Below are 20,487 nucleotides of genomic sequence, written 5' to 3'. Positions count from 1 at the left end.
TTCGGGGAATTAGCATTAGAGGTACATCTTTAGCAGAAACTCTGTAGGGAAAAGAAGGCCTGATTTTCTGTTTTAGATGGCATGATCTTGGGCATTTTATATGTACCCCGCATTGCTCTAAAAATCTCACATGTATGAACTAATTTAATCCTCAGCAATTCTGTGAGCAGATTATTCATGTTAGAAATGAGGAAACCAAGGCACAGAGAGGTTAACTTGTTTAAGATCACACAGCTACTAAGTGGCAGAGCCGAGGTTTCAACTCAGGCAGTCAGATGTGTCTCTACATACATGCACAGTCATAGGATTATATGCACTGCTGTCTTTTTCACTTATGCATATAGATTAGTCCAATTTAGTTTGATTGACGTTACGTGAGGGTGTGTTACCAAGCCAGAGTGGGAAGGGCATCCTCAAGCAGAGTGTAGAGGGTAAGAACGTGGTACTGGGCTCCCACAGACCTGCTGGTGCATCCTAAAGCTGCTACTTATTAGCCGAGTCACTTGGGATGAGTTATTTAACCTAATTAAGTAGGGGCCTCATCTGTAAATGGGGAAAGTAGTATTTGTCCCTCAGGGTTGATGTGACAATTAGACAATAGATTTGAAACCATGAGAGCACCTGCAACCAAGTGCACACGGATCATCTAGGAGCAGTGTTGTGATGGCGGAATATATGCAGTGGGGTCATTGGGGACATTGGCCCTCCCCAGTTGTCCACTAACTCACTGGCCTTGGGCTATTTTGGTAATGAGTTTATTCCTCAGTGTCTTCATCTTCCAAATAGGGCCAAGTGTGCCTCAAATCATTCAGCTAGAACATCATCTTGAAAGTAGAAGTGCGAGGCTCACCTAGGATAGCGTTACCCAGCTGTTTCTTCCTGCTTCATCTGACACGCGTGTTGGGGAAGAGGCAGTGCAGCGGAAAGGGGAAGCGTTCTGTCTGGGAGGGTTTCACTGGAAGAGAGAACAGTGTTGGAGGGAGAATGGGGGTCGGAGAAGGGCCACCTGCCTCTCACTCTTTAAGTGGGTTCGGAGAGCAGCGAGTGCCTGTGGGGAGCCAAGAGGCTTACTCAGAATTTCTGGCTTCTTTTAATTAAAGACGAGGGACTGGAAAAACCAGGTGTTGGGCAGTGTGTGCCTGGGCGTGTGTTCGTGTGTATGTGTGTGTAGTTCTTGGAAGTGGTGGTGTTTGTCTTTGGGGATCCACGGACCCTCAGCCTGGAGGGAGGCAGGAGGAGGAAGTGGGCAGCAAGGACAAGAAATATCACACGTCATTGTCTCTTGGAATCAAATCTATTGGGAGAACATCTGGGTTTGTAAAGAGGAGTGTGTGTCTCCTGAGCAGAGAGCTGTTTACATGTGGAGAGGAGGAGGCGCAAGAATTGGTGCTCACCTGCTGGGGCCAGGAGTGCTCGGGCCCCCAATACCCCCAATCCTTTAATACCCTGCTGTGGGAAGTTAGGGACCAGATGTCCCTTCCCCTCTGTCATTATTTTCCTCACTAAGAAACATTCCTCCGAGGGCTCCTGAGCCTGCTATCTTGTCCTGGGCCCCCTCATTGTCCTGGGGTCTGGCACCTGTGAGAGAGCTGGTGACCTCTTCCTTTGGGATGGCTTCTTTTTTCTTTCTTTGTCCCTTCTTTCTGTCTCACTGCTCTGATTTGTAATACCCTTAAGGAATTGCTGATGATTTAAACTTATGGTGCAGCCATGTTTTAACTGGGAAAGGAGTGGGGGGACTCTGTTCATTCTCTTGTCCTTAGAAGGCATCCATTCATCCGCTTCAGTGCTTTTCCAGCTAGCTAAGCTTCCTTCCTTCCTTTCTTTTTTCTTCTTTTCTTTTCTTTCTTGACAACAGGCCTCTTTCTTAAAACGAAATGTTATATTCCACCCCAGAGTATAGAGCAGATAAAAGTGAAGCTCTGCAGATTGAAGAGGGGTGGGGGCCCGCCTGCTTGGCTCGCCCGTCCCCTGACTTCCCTGGGTGGTTCCTGAGGCACGTCTGAGGTTTCCTGGGGTTCCGCAAAGCCACATCGGAAAGCTAAGCTCCTTTCTTGGTGAGACAGCCAAGGCTTGATAGAGACAAGTGGTGGCCCTAAGGCCCACAGCCTGTCTCTCCCAGCCCGGCTTTCTAGAGGGCTGGGCGGTGGCTCTCCTTGGCTCCCGACTGCTCTCGGTGGTAGGCTGCTTTGAGCAGGGTACAGTGGAATAAGCAAGGACTTAGGACAGGCCACCTAAGCTTGAGCCCTGACTCTGCAAATTAGTAGCTGGGAGACCTTGAATAACTTAGAACTTTTCTGACCTGCAGATTCTCGACTACAAAATATAGATGGGGTTCTCTGACATGGTGTATGGGAAGCGGCTAGAGTGTGGTGGCCACCTAGTACCTCATAGGGGCTTTATAGGTGGCAAATATTTTTATTAAAGGAGCTAAAGAAGAGGGACCCACAGTCGAATAGACTACAGATGATAGAGAAGGCAGCTGAGAGAAAGGCAGGCAGTGTTGAGTGAGAGGAACTGCAGATGAAGTCACTTCGTGTTGAGTTCTGGGCCTCTGAACTCTTCGTTCTCTGTCCAGAGAGAAGGTCGTAGCCCTGGCTGCTCTCCATGAATTTTGGGGCCCATCTGAGAGGCGGAGTGGATGATAGATCCTGGGGTCTAGCTCAGTGCTGCCTGAGTCTTTGGCGATATCTCCCATCTCCTGGCAGGAGAGACAGCAGGAGCCCGGGGTGGGGTGGGGAGAGGAAGCGGTGGCTGGGCTCGTGGTTCTCATGGACACTTTTTACTGCCACTGATGTTGTAGCTACTGTAACGTTCCTATTACCACACATCTTGATTCTTTGATAAAGATGCTGAAGTTCTCTTCTGGGCCGTGTGCAGTCATATGCGCTGAAGATAAAGGGCACTGTGTGCTTTCCTTGCCCTTGGGGTCCTTGAGACCTCTTGGTCTGGAAGAGCCCCACTGTGTCAGAAGGGAAGGAATCCTTGCTCTGGGATCTGGTAGATCCCCTTCCGGAGAAGCCTGGTGGTAGTTCCAGTGTCACATAACTCTGGACAACCTGTGATGATGGCCTCTTCCTTGAATTTTCTGGTCTGGATTAAACGTTCTTGCTGCTGTTGTTGACGTTGTTATTTTATATTTTTGCAAGCTGCACATCACAGTGGGAAAAACTCTCTGTGGGAAGATGGGAACCAAGAAACCTGGGTTCAATTCCTGGCTGTGTCAGTAATTCGTTGTTTGGTGTCAGGCCTTGGTTTCCCCATCTCTAAGGGAGGAATCCGTAAGGTTGCGTTCAGCTCTACAAGTCCTATATCTTTTGTTTCTTTCCTCTTTAAAGGTGCTTAGATCCAGGTTAAAGCTATAGAGTCATTGACTTGGTTCGATCTTATATACGGTAGCTTTATTGAGTTCTTACTATGTGCAATACATTGCATGGGGAGCTTTAAAATATTACCTTATTTAATCCTCGCAAAAGCTCTGGTAGACGCTATTGTTATTATTTCGTAGATAAGGAAATTGAGGCTCAGAGATGTTAACTATTTGTTTAAGGCTCCGTGACTAGTATGTGGTGGAGCAAGTTATAGAATCCTGGTTGTCAGGATACTGTGGACCTATCTTATTGACTTAGCCTTTAGTGTGGAGAATTTCCTGTAGAGGAGAACTCACTCTTTCAGGTGTCACAGCTTTATGGCTAGCTGATGGGGAAACTGACATCTACTAGGCACTTAGTACATGCCCAGTATTGGGCTAGAAGCTTTTTATATGTGATCTCTTCCAATCTTTGTAAAAGTCCTAAGGTATGTGGTGTTGTTACCATTAATAGGTAAAAAATTCAGAGCAGTAAGGGACTTGATTGAGGTCTCACAGCCAGTAACTGGTAACAGCAGGTTTTGGACCTGGGTTGTGAGTCACCAAAGACTTCTCTTTTCCGAATTCACACATTCTCTCACCAGAGGTGGATTAGTGCCTGCTCAAAGCGAAGAGGTGGCCATCTTGGACATGGAGAACCTTGGATGTGGGGAATCCCTGTATAAATTCTGGGGGGGGGGGATCTCAAAAATCTATGTCATGATGAATAACTAGGTGCCTGCCTTCCATGTTCCGGGACACAGTAGTTTGCAGTCTCTGGAAACTTCCCTTAATCCATCCTGTGATGGATTCCCTAATCCATCCTTAGCACGTGGGCCTGTTTGAAGAACAAGTTGACACACTTGTGTGTGTCTGAGTGTGTTGGGTGTTATGTGTGCACACATACACATAGAGCAGTGTCTCCCCTCAGTGTGGGTCTCTAGAAGACCTCTGAAGAGAGGAAAAGCTCAACAAATGCTTGTTAACTCACCTTCCTAGAGGAAGGCTGGGATCCTAGTCTCCAGTGGGGATCACACAGATCCTTCTTGGGAGATGGAGGCCCAAGTAACAATGATAGTTGCTAAAGGGAGGATTTTGTCTCAAACTAGAAACTGCTGGGTGAATCCAGGCTGCTGGTCTCTGGAAGCTAGTTATTTATTCAGCTAAAATTGATTCAATTTCTGTTACATGTCTAGTCCATGGTAAACGCTCAGTATACATATGGAATCAATTACTGACAAGTACAAGTAATTTTAATTGGAAGCGGCCAAAGCCGACTCTGGCTAAATGAATTAAAAAATATTAGAAGAATACTGTTCAGCTCATTGAAAGAATTTTAGGGAAGATCTGTAGAACCCGCTCCAAGCCAGCATGTGGCTTAGGAAGGATAGAAACGAGGGTAGCTCTGGGAATCGAGCGGATGTCTCTGTTGGCTGCTGCCATTGCTTGACTTGGCTCTCTGTTTGCTTTGCATGCAGATTCCTCAGAGAGCTTGGGTCATGACTGATAACCTTCCCAGCATCATGTGGGGAAGGTAAGGGGTGTCTCCACAAAGGCAGGTGTCCTGGGCAGGCACACGCACTTGAAATATCTACTGTAATACATACATAAGGCCTCCCTCATCCTCCAGGAGTTTGTAGTCAACGGGGAAAGATGGATAAGGGATAATTAAAGAGGGCTATGATGGATGCTGCGGAAAGTTTGCACAAAATGCTTAAGGAGGTTTTAAATTTTGCAGGGGTGGGGAGTGTCAGGTAAGGTGGACACAGAAGGTTGTTGGAGATTGAATTGTAAAGGCTAAGTAAAATTTTGCCAGTTGGACAAATGCATTTTAGGAAGAAGTCCTTATGTGACAATTCAGCGTTATGAAAGAACTGTATGTCTGGGAAATGCAGGGAGTTCTAAGTGCCTGGTCTACAGAGTGCATCACAGAGGGAAAAATGTGGGTAGGGCCTGATCTTAAAGGGCCCATGTGCTCTGTTAGGCACTGGGACTTTTAATCCTAGAAGATGAGCTGTCATTGAATGAGTTTAATTGGCAGAAGGACATGATCAGCTCTGAGTTTTAGGAAGATGTTTGTGGGGGCTGTAGCAGCAGTGCCCTCACACTCAACTCCTTTGAATGTGGCTCTTAAGCATGGGTTGCGGATGCTTCCAGAGAATGAGATGATGGGGGACCCAGTCAAAAGAGACTCTCCAGATGGCTAAAGAGTCCCAAATTTTGATGGGAATTCCCAGTAACTCCATCTCCTATTGCAGATCAGGGGGCTTGTAGTGGATGAAGAAAAGAGGCCCCTGGTGGCTTTCATTGCCTGTGGAGTTCGGAGTCTTGGAGAGTGACATGTCTTGGCCTAGGAGCCCGCAGGCCGCTGAAGGCTGCGAAGAAGCAGGTCCAGGGGGTTTACCCCTTCCCGGCCTCCGCTCCTAACACCCACTTCTGCCTGTGTGCTTAGAAATGTGCAGTGAGGCAGTAGTCTAGGACGAGCGTTTGGGAAGAATGTAGGAACAGCTCAGGCCTTTGACGCTGGGTAGGAACGGAAGCACTTCTTTAGATAGCCATTCTGTGATTTTGCTGCCGAAGCGGAATGAGATTAAGAAAGCTGGGGGCCAGCTTCCTTTTCCTTATAAACATGAGTTCTGACAGGGAACAACACACAGTGCTATTTCCTTTGTAACAGGTGGTTTCTGAAAACAGGAAAATCTTCGCTCCTGCTGTGAGGATTTGAGGCCAGTGCTTTGGAGGAATTGTGGCTAGAGAGTGTTCTAATATAGATCCCTGGTATCGGGGGGATCATGCATTTGAGCATTGTGGAGAAGGGGTTAGGAATATGGAATCCAAATCCAAAAGACAGGCTAACGTCTGCCTGTCCCCACATTTTAGCTATGTGACTTTGGCCAAGTTGCTTAACCTCTCTGTTGTAGGTTCTCCAGCTGGAATGAGTTATAGTAATGTCACCATCACCAACAGCAAAACGTAGCATTTACTGAGTACTTCCGGTTTGCCAGGCACTGTGTGAAAGTGTTTTATATTCATTATCTCATTTATTTCTTAAACAACCCCATGAAGTAGGTAGTGTTATTCTCAGCGTTTTACAGGTAAGGAAACTCAGGCACAGCGAGGTTCGTAACTTGCCCCCCCCCCCTCCTCCCCTGGCCTCCCTGCAAAATAGCAGTAAGTGGTGGAGCTAAGATTTAAATTCAGATGTGTGACGTCAGAGTTTGGTCCATCACAGAGCTGTTCTGAGTTTTAAAGGAGATTACCTATGAAAAAATGCTTAATATAGATAGAGCTCCGGGTCCTTAGTGACAATTCTGTTAGCTGTTCCTTGTGTTTTTAGTCTCATCCTGCTCCCTTTTGTCTCCCACAGAAGCAGCTGACACAGGATGATGATGCCGATGAGGTCGAGATTGCCATTGACAACACAGCTTTCATGGATGAGTTCTTTTCTGAGGTAGGCGACCTTCCTGTGTTTTTTTTTTTCCTGAATGTACATAAGGAAACACAACTTCCTTTAGTAAAGAATAAAAAAACTTCAGATCTTTCAAGGGCAGCAGAGGGAAGTCAGTCTTTTGCTGGGGTGGAGTGACCAGACCAAGAGGTTACAGTGAGATTCTCTTCAAAACTTAGGTGGGAGGATTTGCATTTTTTAATCTTATTGAGAAAGTCAGCGGAAGGTAAATTTTATGTAATTGAAGAGATGCTTTTAAAGTCTTATGCTCCATGACAACATTTTAAGGATATCCTCTCTTGCCTAAATTACGTCATTTAAATACAGAATCAACCACGGGCTCCCAGTGACAAGTGTAAAAATCATTGCATCTTTCGGCCTGTGAATCAGATAGATCAGATTTGTTTCCAAAAATTCAGTCCCTTTGACTTAATTTTGGTGATAACTGAGAAAGCAAGAAACCACCAATGTATTTTTGTGAAGTTCAGCATGGGCAAAGATGATCTACGCCTAGAAGCATGTCTGCAGCTTCACGTCTTTGATCTTGAAGCTCCTTGTTGGGAAGGCGCTAGGGTAGAGAGTGAGTGGTGGAAAGTCTGTAGCTGGTAGTGTATCCTGGACAGAAACACAGGCTTTGGAGCCAGGTAAACTTGGGTTCACATCTCAGTCCTGCTTCTGACCAGCTGTTGATCTTGTGAACATTTCTTTCCTTTTTTTTTTTTTTGAGGAAGATTAGTCCTGAGCTAACATCTGCTGCCAATCCTCCTCTTTTTGCTGAGGAAAACTGGCCCTGAGCTAACATCCGTGCCCATCTTCCTCTACTTTATATGTGGGATGCCTACCACAGCATGGCTTACCAGGTGGTACCATGTCCGCACCTGGGATCCAAACCAGCGAACCCTGGGCCACTGAAGCAGAACGTGTGAACTTAACCGCCGTGCCACCGGGCTGGTCCTAATGAACATTTCTTAATATGCTTCGTTTCCTTATCTATAAATTGGGATTGGTAATATAATTCCCCATAGGGTTGTTAGGAGGATTAAATTGGATAATGTTTGTAAAACATTCAGTGTAGCATCTGAAATACATATGCTCATGAGTGACAAAAAATAGACAAAACCACAAAAAAGTTCAGTAACTGAAGTTTCTGCCACCATACTATGGCTTCTTTATTTAGGCTTTTTGTTTCCTTAGAAGGAAGACAAGAGGCATTGTATTCTTTTTGCAGAGAGAACATGGGTGCTTCCCATCTTTGAGATTTCTGATGTGGAAGGGTCATCCTCTAGTTCTTGTCTAAATGGGGTGAGCGGTGCTTGGTGGTTCACGCCTGTTCATCTGTTAGCGTATAACCAGGTTTAACAGTGAACTTGAGTGTGTTCTGTCCTGATTGGGAAGTTGGCTGTGAACGCTCCACAGATCCCCACCCTCCCTATGGGTAGGTCTGTCCTTTTGGTCAAGGGGTCATAGTGAGATCAAACAATACTTGAGTTTTGTGACTTTCAGTGTCATTCCAGGTGTGGATTGTGGAAGGAAAATGTCTTTCTGTTCAGTAGCGGGGGTGGACTTAAGGAGATGTTTGACGTCGTTGTAGCTTGTCCCTCCGCTCTTGCCTTGGAGAACCAGATACATTAAAGAACTTCTTTTCTAAGATAAGGAATCTTCGCCAAGAATGATGTTCTACTTCTTCTCTTAAACCTGAGAGGCAATATTCCATGTGGAAAGTGGGAAGATGGTGGGCTTCGGCCTTCAGGACATGGTCTGAGTCCATCTTCAAGCACTTAATTGCAGTTGACCGTGGTCAAGTTACTTAACCCATCTGGGCTTTAGTTCTGCTCTGGAAGTCGGGAATGTTGGTACTTACCTTTCAAGGCTGTTGTGAGGATCACATGAGATCACACATCTGGAAAGCATTATCTAAACAGGAAACTACTGGATGGATGAGAGTTGTTTTGGAGATTTAACAAGATCTTGAGGGCTGCTTCTTTCCTTATTTCTCTTTGTTAAATGCTTTTCTATTCTTTAGGGGAAAAAAAACCCTTCCATGTTTAGCATGGAGAAGGGGACAGCATGGTGGGGTGGAAAGAGTATGATCTTTGAAATTAATTCCTTCTCTGCCACTAACTGTGATCTTGGGCACATTCCTTAACTTCTCTAAGTCTCAGTGGGTTTATCTGTGAAATGGGGAGAAGAATCTTTACCCCACAGATTTGGTGGGGATTAAAGGTGCTAACACTCAGAAAATGCTTAGTGTGGACTTAGGTAAATGTTACTTTCCTTCTTTCTCATCTGATAGAGTGCAGAGAGGAGGGAGTGGGTCGTGGAAAGAGAGCCTTCAGGCTCTGGGACCCCACAGAGCCTGGTCTAGTCTCAGCTCTGCCCGTTACCAACGGTATAACTTTGGAAAAGTTGTTTAACTGCTCTAAACCTCAGTTTGCTCTAAAACAAGAATAGCCATATTACCTGCTGGTTCTTAGAAATAAACTGAGAAAGTATATGTATGTACGTAGCACAGAGCCTGACATGCAATAAATCTGTCTTCAGGAAATTGTAGTTCTCATCACCATTCTCTTCCCCAATGTATTTATGAATAAGAAGACCACAAAGTTTATTTTATAGAACGTGCTCTGGAAATACCCTTGAAAGTGGGAAGTACATTCAAGGTAATGAGCACTGGGGGAAATGAGGACGATTCCCTCTGTATGGGGCCGGGGAACACACCCAGTACATCCTGCAGCATGTAACTAAGTAGATTTTTTGGGAAGGCACTCTTATGTTAAACTTGCTTGTTGGGTGCGTGGAGCAAGCAGGTCGCCTGCAGTTATTTGCTGAGGACTGTCAGTGTGAATCACAGTTTGGTCCGAGAGGCATTTGCAAGGTGTAGATGCAGTCACAGGACCGGGAAGTTGGGAGAATGTGCTTTGCACTGTAAAACTCAAATGGTTTCTCCAGCTTCTTGGTCGTTACAGAAGGGAATTGGCCTTGGGTTTTCAGGTCTCCTTGCCTGAGTAAGCCAGGGTCTAGTAAATGATAAACCTCAGATTTTTGTCTAATTTGCGGTTGTCTGTATTTTCCTTGCTCTGTTTTGCTTAGTTAGCAGAAGGGGCAAAGTTTCAGAGCAAACAGACTTGCCTTAGAAGGCAGAGATGTTAGGGGTTTATTTTGTATCCATTCATCCATTCATCAAAATAGATGAGTGCTTTCTGTCTTCCAGACAGCGTGTAAAATACTGGGGACACACCATTCTCTGTGACGGGGTCCTTGCTCTCTGGTGTCTCTGTATCTGATGAGGGTGATCGGAATAATAGAAATGTGAACAAGGTACCGTGGGAGCACAGCAGAGCATTATGTACTGCCTGGAGGAAGAGGGAGGGGAAGGTAAAGAAAGGCTTCGTGGTTCTTACCTCGGCTTGCCCATCAGAATCACCTGGGAGCTTTTTGCACGTATACATGCCTGATTCAGAGGGCCTGGAATGGCTCAGACTTGGGACTTATAGAAAGTTCTTTCAGATGGTTCTGTTGCCTGCTGCAGTTATGAACCGCTGCAAAGCGATGGGGAGCCTTTGGAGCTTTTAAGGGAGGAAATAATGGGATCAGAGTGTGGGCTAGACAAATCATTCTGGTGGCAGTGTGTGGAGGATGGGAAAGGCCAGAAACAGAAAGACCAGTCAGTTGGCTGATGCATCAGCCCCTGGGAAAGATGATGAGAGCTCTGACCTGAATCTGAGACCCTGAGCAGCTGCATGGTGTGTCATTTAGGGATGTTTTTGAGTGACTGTGGCTAGGCAATAAGGATATGTAATTGTTTCACATGTGAAGGAGTCTGGACTTGGGGGTGATGGGGTTCTAGTCAGCATCTCTCTGATCCTCTTGACTTTTCCCTTAGGATTGAGAGAGAGAGTCTGTTCTGATTGTCTATTGCTATAAAACAAATCACCCTAGCAGTTTGTGGTGTAAAGCAACCATTTTGTACTGCTGGTGGAGTCTGTGGAGTAGGAATTTCGACGGGGCACACTAGAGGTGTATTTTTGCTCCACACTTTCTGGTGCCTTAGTTGGGAAGACTCGAACAGCCAGAGGCTGGACTCTTAGAAACTTTCTTATTCAAACGTCTGGTGCCTGGACTAGGGTGACTCTGGAAAGCTCAGCAGAGACCGTCAGTTGGAGCATCTACACTTGCCCTCTTTCTGTGACTTGGGCTTCTCAGCATGACCGACTCAGGGTCATCGGTTTGAGACATGGAGGCTTAGGGCTCCAAGGCAAGTGTTCCAGCTATGGAGGTCATTTAGCGCATCACTTTTACTGTCTTCTCCTGTGGAAGCAGTCACAAGCCTGCCGGATTCAAGAGAGCAATACATAGATACCACCTCTCAGTGGGAGGAGCATTAAAGAATTTGTGCCATGTTTTAAAACCACTAGAGAGTCACAATTCCGTATGGTATTACCCTCTGCCAGCATTGCAGGCAGCAAGAAAGGGGGCAGTTAGGGGCCAGCCCAGTGGCGCAGCGGTTAAGTTCACATGTTCTGCTTTGGCAGCCTGGGGTTCGCTGGTTCAGCTCCCGGGTGCAGACCTATGCACTGTTGTCAAAGCCATGCTGTGGCAGGTTTCCCACATATAAAGTAGAGGAAGATGGGCACCTATGTTAGCAGGGTCTGTCTTCCTCAGCAAAAAGAGGAGGATTGGCAGTGGATGTTAGCTTAGGGCTAATCTTCCTCAAAAAAAAAAAAAGGACAAAAGAAAGGGAGCAGTTAGAAAAGTTCAAAAATCCTTTTATCAAGGGGGAAACTACCCAGATCCTCCAAGCTGACTTCCACTTGTGGCCCATTGGCTGGCAATGAATCACACGGTTATGGCCACTCTTAGCTGGAGGGGAGGCCAGGAAGGTGTGTACTTAGCAAGGGACAGGATTGTCAGGATTGCCATGGCACCGATCATGATTCATCCTCTGGGACTGGCAGCGTTGCTGCCCAACACAGAGTTCTGTTAACAAGGAAGGGCAGGGCCAGGGGGATGGCTATTTGGTGGATTAGTCAAAGTGCTTGTCATGGATGGCAGTGTGAGATGCAAAAAGACAACTGTGATCAAATGTGTTGAGAGATACTTCCTACTGTTTTCCTCCCTTGAAGATTTAAAATGCACAGGAACTGATTAAAGGCTCCAAGAAGTCCTGTGACAAAGAAACCTGCTTAATTTGCCTATCTCGGCATTTATTTTTTTCACAGAACCCTTTCTGACATGAAACTTCTGTTAACAAGGATGAAGGAATGCATTTCAGAAAATGCTATTATAAAGTGGTTTTTATTTTTGAGGAAGATTAGCCCTGAGCTAACATCCACTGCCAATCCTCCTCTATTTGCTGAGGAAGACTGGCCCTGAGCTAACATCCGTGCCCATCTCCTCCACTTTATATGTGGGACACCTACCACAGCATGGCTTGCCAAACAGTGCCATGTCTGCACCCGGGATCCGAACCGGTGAACCACAGGCCGCTGAAGTGGAACGTGCGCAGTTAACCGCTGAGCCACCGGGCTGGCCCCTAAAGTGGTTCTTTTGGATGTGCTTAAAAAAAACCTGTGAGACAATTTTGCAGTGGTGTATGAAGCATGCTTGTCTCCTGAGGTCACTTGTATTCATTTATTTATTCAATGAACAAACTTCTAACTAGTGACAGCACGTGGTTGGCACAATGATGGATATCAAGTCGTCTAAAAGGAACAAGACATGGACCAACCCTTGGGGATATCTGAGTCAGTACTAGAAGAAGTGAGAGAGGGTAGAGTGTGGGCAGAGTGCTGTGGAACTTTGGAGGGTGGAGCAGTGCCTGCTGAGAGGAACTGGGAGGTGAGCAGTCTTGAAGGCACAGGATTTGCTAGGCAGGTGTGATTTTTAAGCTGAGAACCTCAAAGTGAATGTAATGTGGAAATTTAGGCATTAAGTCAAATCTAGCAGGTTAAATCCTCTTTTATTCGTTCTTTAAGTCAAATACTTGGATGACTAGGGGAGCTTGTAGGTTCTGCATTCTGGGCTCTTGCAATAGGCAGGCAGGAAGCCCTTGACTGTCATTTGCCTATTTGCTCTCAGGTCTCTTACCTGCCCTTCCTGTGTTTGGTTCTATATTGCAAGGAACTCATTTCCCAGGTTCTCTTGCAAACTGGCTGTTGGTAAGTTTGACCAAGTGTGGAGCACTGGCAGAAGATTCAAGGAGGAGGGATGAAGGCATGCTTTTCGTCCCCAGACATGTCTCCTCCACGGCCTCAACTTTCACTCGGTTGACCCTGCCTCCTGGTCCCCTTTCTGCTGGTCAACTCCACCATGGTCTGGCTCCCATCAGAGGGGCCGTGGCCTTAGGCTCTGGTGATCCTGTCTTCCCTCTTTGTCCCTGCAAACTGCTGTTGTAATTTCCAGACTGCCTCACCATCCTCTGTTTGGCTTCTCGGCCTTTCCATCTCTGTGTAGAGAATTTCCTCTGTTATTATTTCAGTTAAAGTAACTAGAAAGGTTTTTGTTTTTCTGACTAAAGTTTGAGTGATACAAAGCCAAAATACACTTAATTGATTTGAGATTATTGTCCAAGAATATTCGTTTTCACTGGGCATTATAACTTGAGATCATTTGTTTCTTTTCATTCATCAAAGGAGAGTTGAAACACTAGTCCTAGTCTTGTTAAGACCCCTGAGAGTTGACTTTTCTTGTTCGGCTGAGACCTCTCTCTGTCCCTTCTTGTCAATGTTTGTTTGTTTTCCAAAGCAGAGAGGCAAACAAATTGAAGAGAACTTGACTGAGAACTTCTTATACAAGGACTGCTTTAGATTATGCTATTTGTGGGGAAAAGTAACAGTGGGTGAATTGTGAAAAGGAGTCATTTATTTGACTTTTAGAACCTCATTACTTTTGTCACCAAACGGGGCCACATAATACATTTTCAGTAAGTAAATATGCAGGAATTAGTGCCTAAATAGAGGTACAAGGTACATGAGAGCTTAGGGAAGGCAGAGGTTAATTCTTAGGTAGAATGGGCAAAGGCTTTTACCTACACCACATCATCTGCCAGTTCTCCAAACTGGTACTTTCTCTGCTTTCCATTGTCTAATTAGAGTCCACTGGCTAATTAGGTCCAGAGGGAAGAGGCCATCCATGCCTTGAAAATAAGCCCCTCCCTTTAGATGATGGTGATCAGTGTGCTGTGGTAATTATAATTGGTTGCATGAGGCAGACACTCACTGTGAAGAGTGGTTGGCTTGCTGTCCTTACTTGATTTCCTTGGGTGGCTCCTGATAACATCGCAGAGCATTTTGTTGATGTTAGGATTGCAGTGAGGATTAAATGAGATGTGCTTGTAAAGGCACAGCGTAGCATCTGGCATAGAATAAATGTCCAGTAATTGCTGGCTATTTTTGTATTTTTCACTATCATCATCTCATTTATTGAGTATGTACTTTGTGTTAAGCATTTGACATGTGTTATCTCATTTAATCTCCCCCCAAACTCTAGGAGGTGGGAAATATGATGATCCTCATTTCACAGATAAGAGAAGGGGGGCCAGGGCTTGGGGAGGGGAGAGGAGTGTGGCTTGTTCAGGGTCATAAAACTGCTAAGAGGTGGAGCTGAAACTTGAACCCCCGTCTGTTTGATTGTAATGTATTTTCTTAAACTATACTATCTGGATTGCTGCATTAATCACAGGTCATTGAAAAATACATTTTGGAAAGTAACATACAGTAAGCAGGCATTGAGGCTGTATTTGCTACAAATTTAGCATGGTGATGAGAAAAAAGTTCAGATTGGTTTCCTCCATCAGCACCGTTTCTTGTGCGTTCCTTGTGTAAAAAGCTCTCTGTGGGGAGCCTTGGTTAGAGAACAGAGAAATAAAGCACAGATCTCAGTGAAGGGCATCTGAGCCAATCTCACAGAACAGTGAGTCGAACATGCACATTAAGCTGACACAGGCTGAAAACTCACGGACTTGGGAGAGAAGATAGAGATGCCTCCCATAGTTGGTTCCTACACCTCTACCTGGTTCAGGAGACAGGGTTTGGTATCTAACAGATGCCTGGGTTCAAACCTCGGTTTTGCCTCTTTCCGCAGTATGGCCTCCAGTGAGTTCCTCTACCTCTTTGACCACAGGGTTCTCCCGCATAAAAGGGAGGTAGTGATGGCGACCTCACAGAAGTGCTGTGAAGGGCATTGTTTCTTGGTTCTTCAATATATTATTGTGCAGGATAATGTCAGTATACTTAAAACAGCCCCAAACAAACATACAAATAGCCCTTGGGCTTTTAGATTCAGCACTTGTAGATTTCCTGCAAGGTCCCCCACCCCACCCATGAGTCTTTGGTTATCTGGCAAATGCACAAAAGGAAGTTAATTGTATGTAGCTGCCACCATGGAATACCCAGAAAGTCACCTTTGAGGAAATCCAACACTTCCAAGAAAAAACAGAGACACAAAGTTCAAAAAAAGAAAGCTCTGTGATTGGCCAGTTGCCCATCCTGAAGTCCTAAAGGGGTTCTGTGATTATTTGGAACTGACTAAAGTCCCTGAAGTGCCTCCAAATGGAGAGGTTGATGAGGACCTACAAAAGAGAGCAGCTACGATGGGTGGAGGATGAGTGGAGGTGGGAGTGGAGGCACACGCTCCCTGGGCCTGGGGACTCCTGCAGGCAGGTTGAGGGTGGAGTACCCAGGGCCTAGTTCTGTCCACAGGGACAGGTGAGCCGTCTACCATCCAGTCTCCATTCAGATGTCTGGAGTGACTCTGAGCTTCAGGCCAGCACTCTCATCCTAGCAGCTTCCTATTGTGTTTTTTTCTACCATTGATGAAACTTGAGTCAGGATGCTCTTCAGTTCATGAAGTAATATTCCAGAATGTATTTTCCAAGAGATCCAGTCCATCGAACATGCAAAATCCAAGGCCTTTATGGTGTGTTAAAATATGTTGAACTCATTTTAAGATGGTATGTACGTTTTATTCTAGAAAGCTGGTTTTCTCAGTCCTGTTTTATACAGTGTAATTGCTTTGGCAAGACGATCATGTGATGGATGTGGAAACATGATGTGATGCAGTGACATTTCATGAGTTGTAAGAGGAGCCAGTGTTTGATGTGAAAGCTAAAAGGGAAGGAAAGGGGAAGGTAGCAACCTCTGGGTCACCCAAGGGCCTGATTCTGAGGTGGTTACACCTCTAGAGGCTGCCAGCATTCACAGGTGAGAACATAGGCCCTTTTTATAGTTGGGTAGGCTTGGGAGTCTGCCAAAACTGAAACAGTATGGAGAAGCCGAAAAATTGTCTTAGATCCAATGGAAAAAGCGTCCCAGTTGGAGTCTGGAGAGCTTTGAGTGCTGTCCCTACCACCAACTATGTGACCTCTGACCTCTTTAACCTTTAGTTTCCTCATGTGAATAATGGTACTGATGCGAAACAGTACTACGGATTGTTACCAGCTGTTAAAATGCTTCACAAGTGTTTGGGTAGCTTGTACTTCTATTTGTATTTATACTCTAATGATACTATTACATTGAAATTTTATTCTACATCATTAAGCAAGTGATTCTACTCTCAAACTACAGTTTATCAAAGCCAATATATTTGTAGAGGGGAGCCATTCCCTGCTCCAGTGGCAAAAATACCGATTCGAGGGTGAGAGAACTCAAGTTTGATTTCTCCTGCTTTCTATGCAATTTGGAGAGCTATGATCAAGTTTTTAAAGACGAGTGAATTATTCACTGGAAGAAAGGGACGCTGGAAGCTGCATATTGAGTTGTATTTTCATTTCCTCTCAGATGTTAAGATCCTACTGTATGGCATTTTACAGGACTTCTGTTTGTAAATTGTTGCAGTGTTGCCTTGCCACCCATTCTGGAAGTAAAGCAGATAGACAGGGCCGGTGTTTACGGTGGGTGTTGAGGTCTTTTTGGCACATGCCGCTCCCTGCACATGTGCTTCCACCACTGCATGAGCCACCCCGTGCTGGGTGGCTGGGGCCCTTGTAGAGCGAGCTGAGGCTGTACTTACTGCCCGTGCAGCAGTGTCTTGGGATGGTGTTCTACCTGGGAAGGAAGTGCTGCTGGAAATATTTTATAATGCGTGCCTTGTACAATCAGGAACCTTAGAAAGATGCAGAAATAGTCCGTGGCTCAAGCTTCTGGTCCTGCACATGTCAGAGAATCAGCTAGTAAGAGGCATTTCACCAGAATGTATGTCCAGAGGAGCTCGGCTCTCTCCTGAGACAGACATTGCTTTGTTTCTCTCTCTCTCTGTTTCTGACTTTCTTTTCCTCTCATTCTTCTCTCTGTGTTTTTTCAGTCTCTAGGTTTTTTCCCTCCCTTTCACTTCTTTCTTTTCGTTTCTTTCTTTCTTTACTTTCTCCCTCTCTTCCATCCTCACTCTTGCTATTCCCTCTTTTGGGGTAGGGAGAGCTGAGGATCTGCTTGATAAGGTTGGTTGACTCTTCCCTCTGATTATTCTTTATGGGTTCACCTGGCTCTTCTTGGCTCTGGCCTGAATCCTCCCATCCAAGGTGAACAATGTATTCCTCTCCCGGAGCAGTAGGTATGGATTTTCAGTGACTGCTCTGTTGAGATGAGTTCATCTGACTGTGGAAAGGATACTCACTGGGAAGCAGAAGACTTTTCAGTCATCATCTTCTTCCACAAACCCAGAAGGTGGGCAGCTTTCCCCAGGGAGCTCTGCTAAACTTTTATCTCACTCGTGGATTTATTCTTCCTCTTTGATGACAAGGCTATTGTCTTTCTAATTATAGATTGAGGAAACTCGGCTCAACATTGACAAGATCTCAGAGCATGTGGAGGAGGCAAAGAAACTCTACAGTATCATTCTGTCTGCACCAATTCCTGAGCCAAGTGAGTGTTTACTCAGAGCTGAGTCACCCAACAATGATCCCTGGCACTGGGGCTGAGCCAGCCTTGTTTTCCTCCCTCTGTGACAGCATGGGAGTGTGTGCATTACATTACACCAATGTACATGTCCTCCCATCCCCCATTCTCCTTTGCCCTATCTGACTCACACTGCCCAGCCCCAGTCAGCTCTTCCCTTCACGTCCCACTTAATCCATTTAACGAAACCTTCCTCTACTTCCAGCTCCTCCCTCCCATGACTAGCAATGACTTCCTGCTTCTCACATACCTCATCTCTGTCACATCTCTGCACCTTTGCTTGTGCTGTTTACCCTGCCTGAAATGCTTTCTCAGCCCCCTTTCTGAGTTCTACCTCATCAAGTCCATTTGTTTTCCGATGAGATGTTCCAAATGGTTCACAGTCACATCTATCCCTCCCATCCCGAAACTCCTATTTGTTACCACCACCAAAGCAGACGTTTTCCCCCACTAATTGTTTCACATTTTTAGAGTAGGGTGTAGGGCTATATTTTAGATTGCTTAAAAGCAAGGAATAAGCTTGATACTGTCATTTCACTCCTTAAATTTTTCAGTGGCTTTCTATTACCTTAAGATTAAAGTTGGGATGTTTTAGCAGAGCATATGGGAATTGTCTTGGTCACATTCTGGCTTCCTCTCCACTCTTTTCTCCTGCCATCGTCCCCCATGTCACCTGCACTGCAGCCAGACTCAACTTTGGCTGTTCCCCAAATGCTTGTTGTCTCCTCATGTCTTTTACGTATTGTTCCTTCTCCCTAAGACTCCGCTTTTAGTCTCCTTTCTACCTTGTTAACTCTTAGTTCTTCTTCCAGATGCAGTCCTACTATCATCTGTCTTTAGAAGCCTTTCCAGATCCCTCCAGGTTGTGCGCGGGGCTCTTCATAACCACCCCATGCCCGCCTCAACCAGAACTCTCACTTTACTCTGCACTTATATTAGAACTGTGTACTTTGTCCCCCACTAGACCCTGAACAGCTTGAAGGCAGGATCTGTATCCTTGCTCTGATGTCTGAGTTTGTAGCTCAGTTCCAGACTTGTAGTAGGTGCCAAAGGATGGTTTCTGAATGAATGGTCGTAGTTAATACTTATTTCGTTCCTCACATTTTAGGGCAGCGTTGTACACACAGTAGGTATGTCATAAATATTTGCTTGATTCTAAGTTGATGAGCCTTGGTTGAAATCTCTCTTCCTCAGAAGTCCCATAAGACCCTGTTCTGCCTTCTGAGCTCAAACCCTCATGGTAAACCAGACCATTTCTTCTAAAAGCCAGGTTCTCAAAATTGCGTGTGCTCGAGAATTACTTGGGAAGGCTTGTTAAAAAGGCAGAGTGTAGGGCTCCAACCCTGGGTGTTTTTATTCTATAGGTCTGAGATGGGGTGCCTGGGAAATGCCTTTTTTTTCCCTGCTTTTTTCTCCCCAAATCCCCCCAGTACATAGTTGTATATTGTAGTTGTGGCATGTGGGACTCTGCCTCAACATGGCCTAATGAGTGGTGCCATGTCCACGCCCAGGATCCAAACCCTGGGCCGCCGAAGCAGAGCATGCAAACTTAACCACTCAGCCATGGGGCCATCCCCAGAAATGCCTTTTTTTTTTTTTTAAAGATTTTATTTTTTCCTTTTTCTCCCCAAAGCCCCCCGATACATAGTTGTATATTCTTTGTTGTGGGTCCTTCCAGTTGTGGCATGTGGGACGCTGCCTCAGCGTGGTTTGATGAGCAGTGCCATGTCCGCGCCCAGGATTCGAACCAACGAAACATTGGGCCGCCTGCAGTGGAGCACACGAACTTAACCACTCGGCCACGGGGCCAGCCCCCAGAAATGCCTTTTAAAAACAAACTCTGTGTGATTCTAATGACAGATGTTTGGGGAGCAGACTGGGATCGATAATACTCTGGACCATGGGCACCTGAGAAGGCTCCCCCCTCCTCTGTTGATATCGTAGCTCGTAAAGCAACCAGTCTCTTCTAATTGATTCCCCCTGCCTTCGTTTATCCAGAAACCAAGGATGACCTAGAGCAGCTCACGACTGAGATCAAGAAAAGGGCCAACAACGTCCGGAATAAACTGAAGAGTAAGAAGGGAACAGAGGGGACAGCCTCCCGCCCTCCACCTCCCATCCACAGGGTCCAGCTCTTCTGGACCAAAACTCATGCTGATGGAAGGGACCCTATTTGTTCCATATTTCCTTGTGGTTTGGGCACTTTCCCTGGAATGACCTAGAAATTCTACCTTTTCCTGAATCATGACTGTAGTTGAAAGAGTCCAGAATTGAAGTTAGGAGTAAAGTGCACTTTCAGCCTCTGAGTCTTTGTGTGACATGGTCCTTTAACTTAGTCCCTCTACTCTTTCTCTTACTGGTCCTGTTTCCCCAGCACTTACATACATATGAACAATAATGTTAGAGATCTATAGATGGCAGATATATTATTCAGTCTACAGATGTTTCTTGGTATGTCACCCTCCCATTACCCCCAACCCCACCCGCTCAATTTAGAGCATTGTTCAGTGAAGCCATGGTCAGCGGTTCAATTCCCCTGTGGGCCCAAAAGGTTTCTTAGTTCCCTGGCTGTAGCCTGCATTCCTGCCCAGTTGTATTTGGTGAATGCACGCTCAGCCCGATTTGAAAGGAGCATTGCTCAGCCCGATTTGTCATTTCTTCCCCCAAAACAAATCACAATGCCTGTTTTCATGGGGCTAGAGGTGGAGGTGATCAGTAAGAGCTTCCAATAATAGCAGTATGTGCCTGCCATTGTGTCAAACACTATGTATGTTCTCATTTAATCTTCACATCAGTATTGT

The 20,487-nt window shown here is 45.6% G+C and overlaps 1 protein-coding gene across 2 annotated transcripts in view; it reads left to right on the top strand.

Annotated features, from left to right (window-relative positions):
- STX3 (syntaxin 3) overlaps positions 1-20,487 on the top strand; it is a 40,233-nt gene that overhangs the window by 8,494 nt on the left and 11,252 nt on the right. For both annotated transcript variants that reach the window (XM_046643709.1, XM_046643708.1), the window contains exons 2-4: positions 6,717-6,800; positions 17,554-17,653; positions 19,685-19,759. In XM_046643709.1, the coding sequence (XP_046499665.1) occupies positions 6,717-6,800; positions 17,554-17,653; positions 19,685-19,759 (259 nt within the window). The remainder of the gene's footprint in view (positions 1-6,716; positions 6,801-17,553; positions 17,654-19,684; positions 19,760-20,487) is intronic.

Source organism: Equus quagga, chromosome 17 (assembly GCF_021613505.1).
Source record: "Equus quagga isolate Etosha38 chromosome 17, UCLA_HA_Equagga_1.0, whole genome shotgun sequence".
NCBI classification, from domain to species: Eukaryota; Metazoa; Chordata; class Mammalia; order Perissodactyla; family Equidae; genus Equus; species Equus quagga.
The sequence above is the reverse complement of the archived record's forward strand: the minus strand, read 5'-3'. Positions and strand labels throughout refer to the sequence as shown.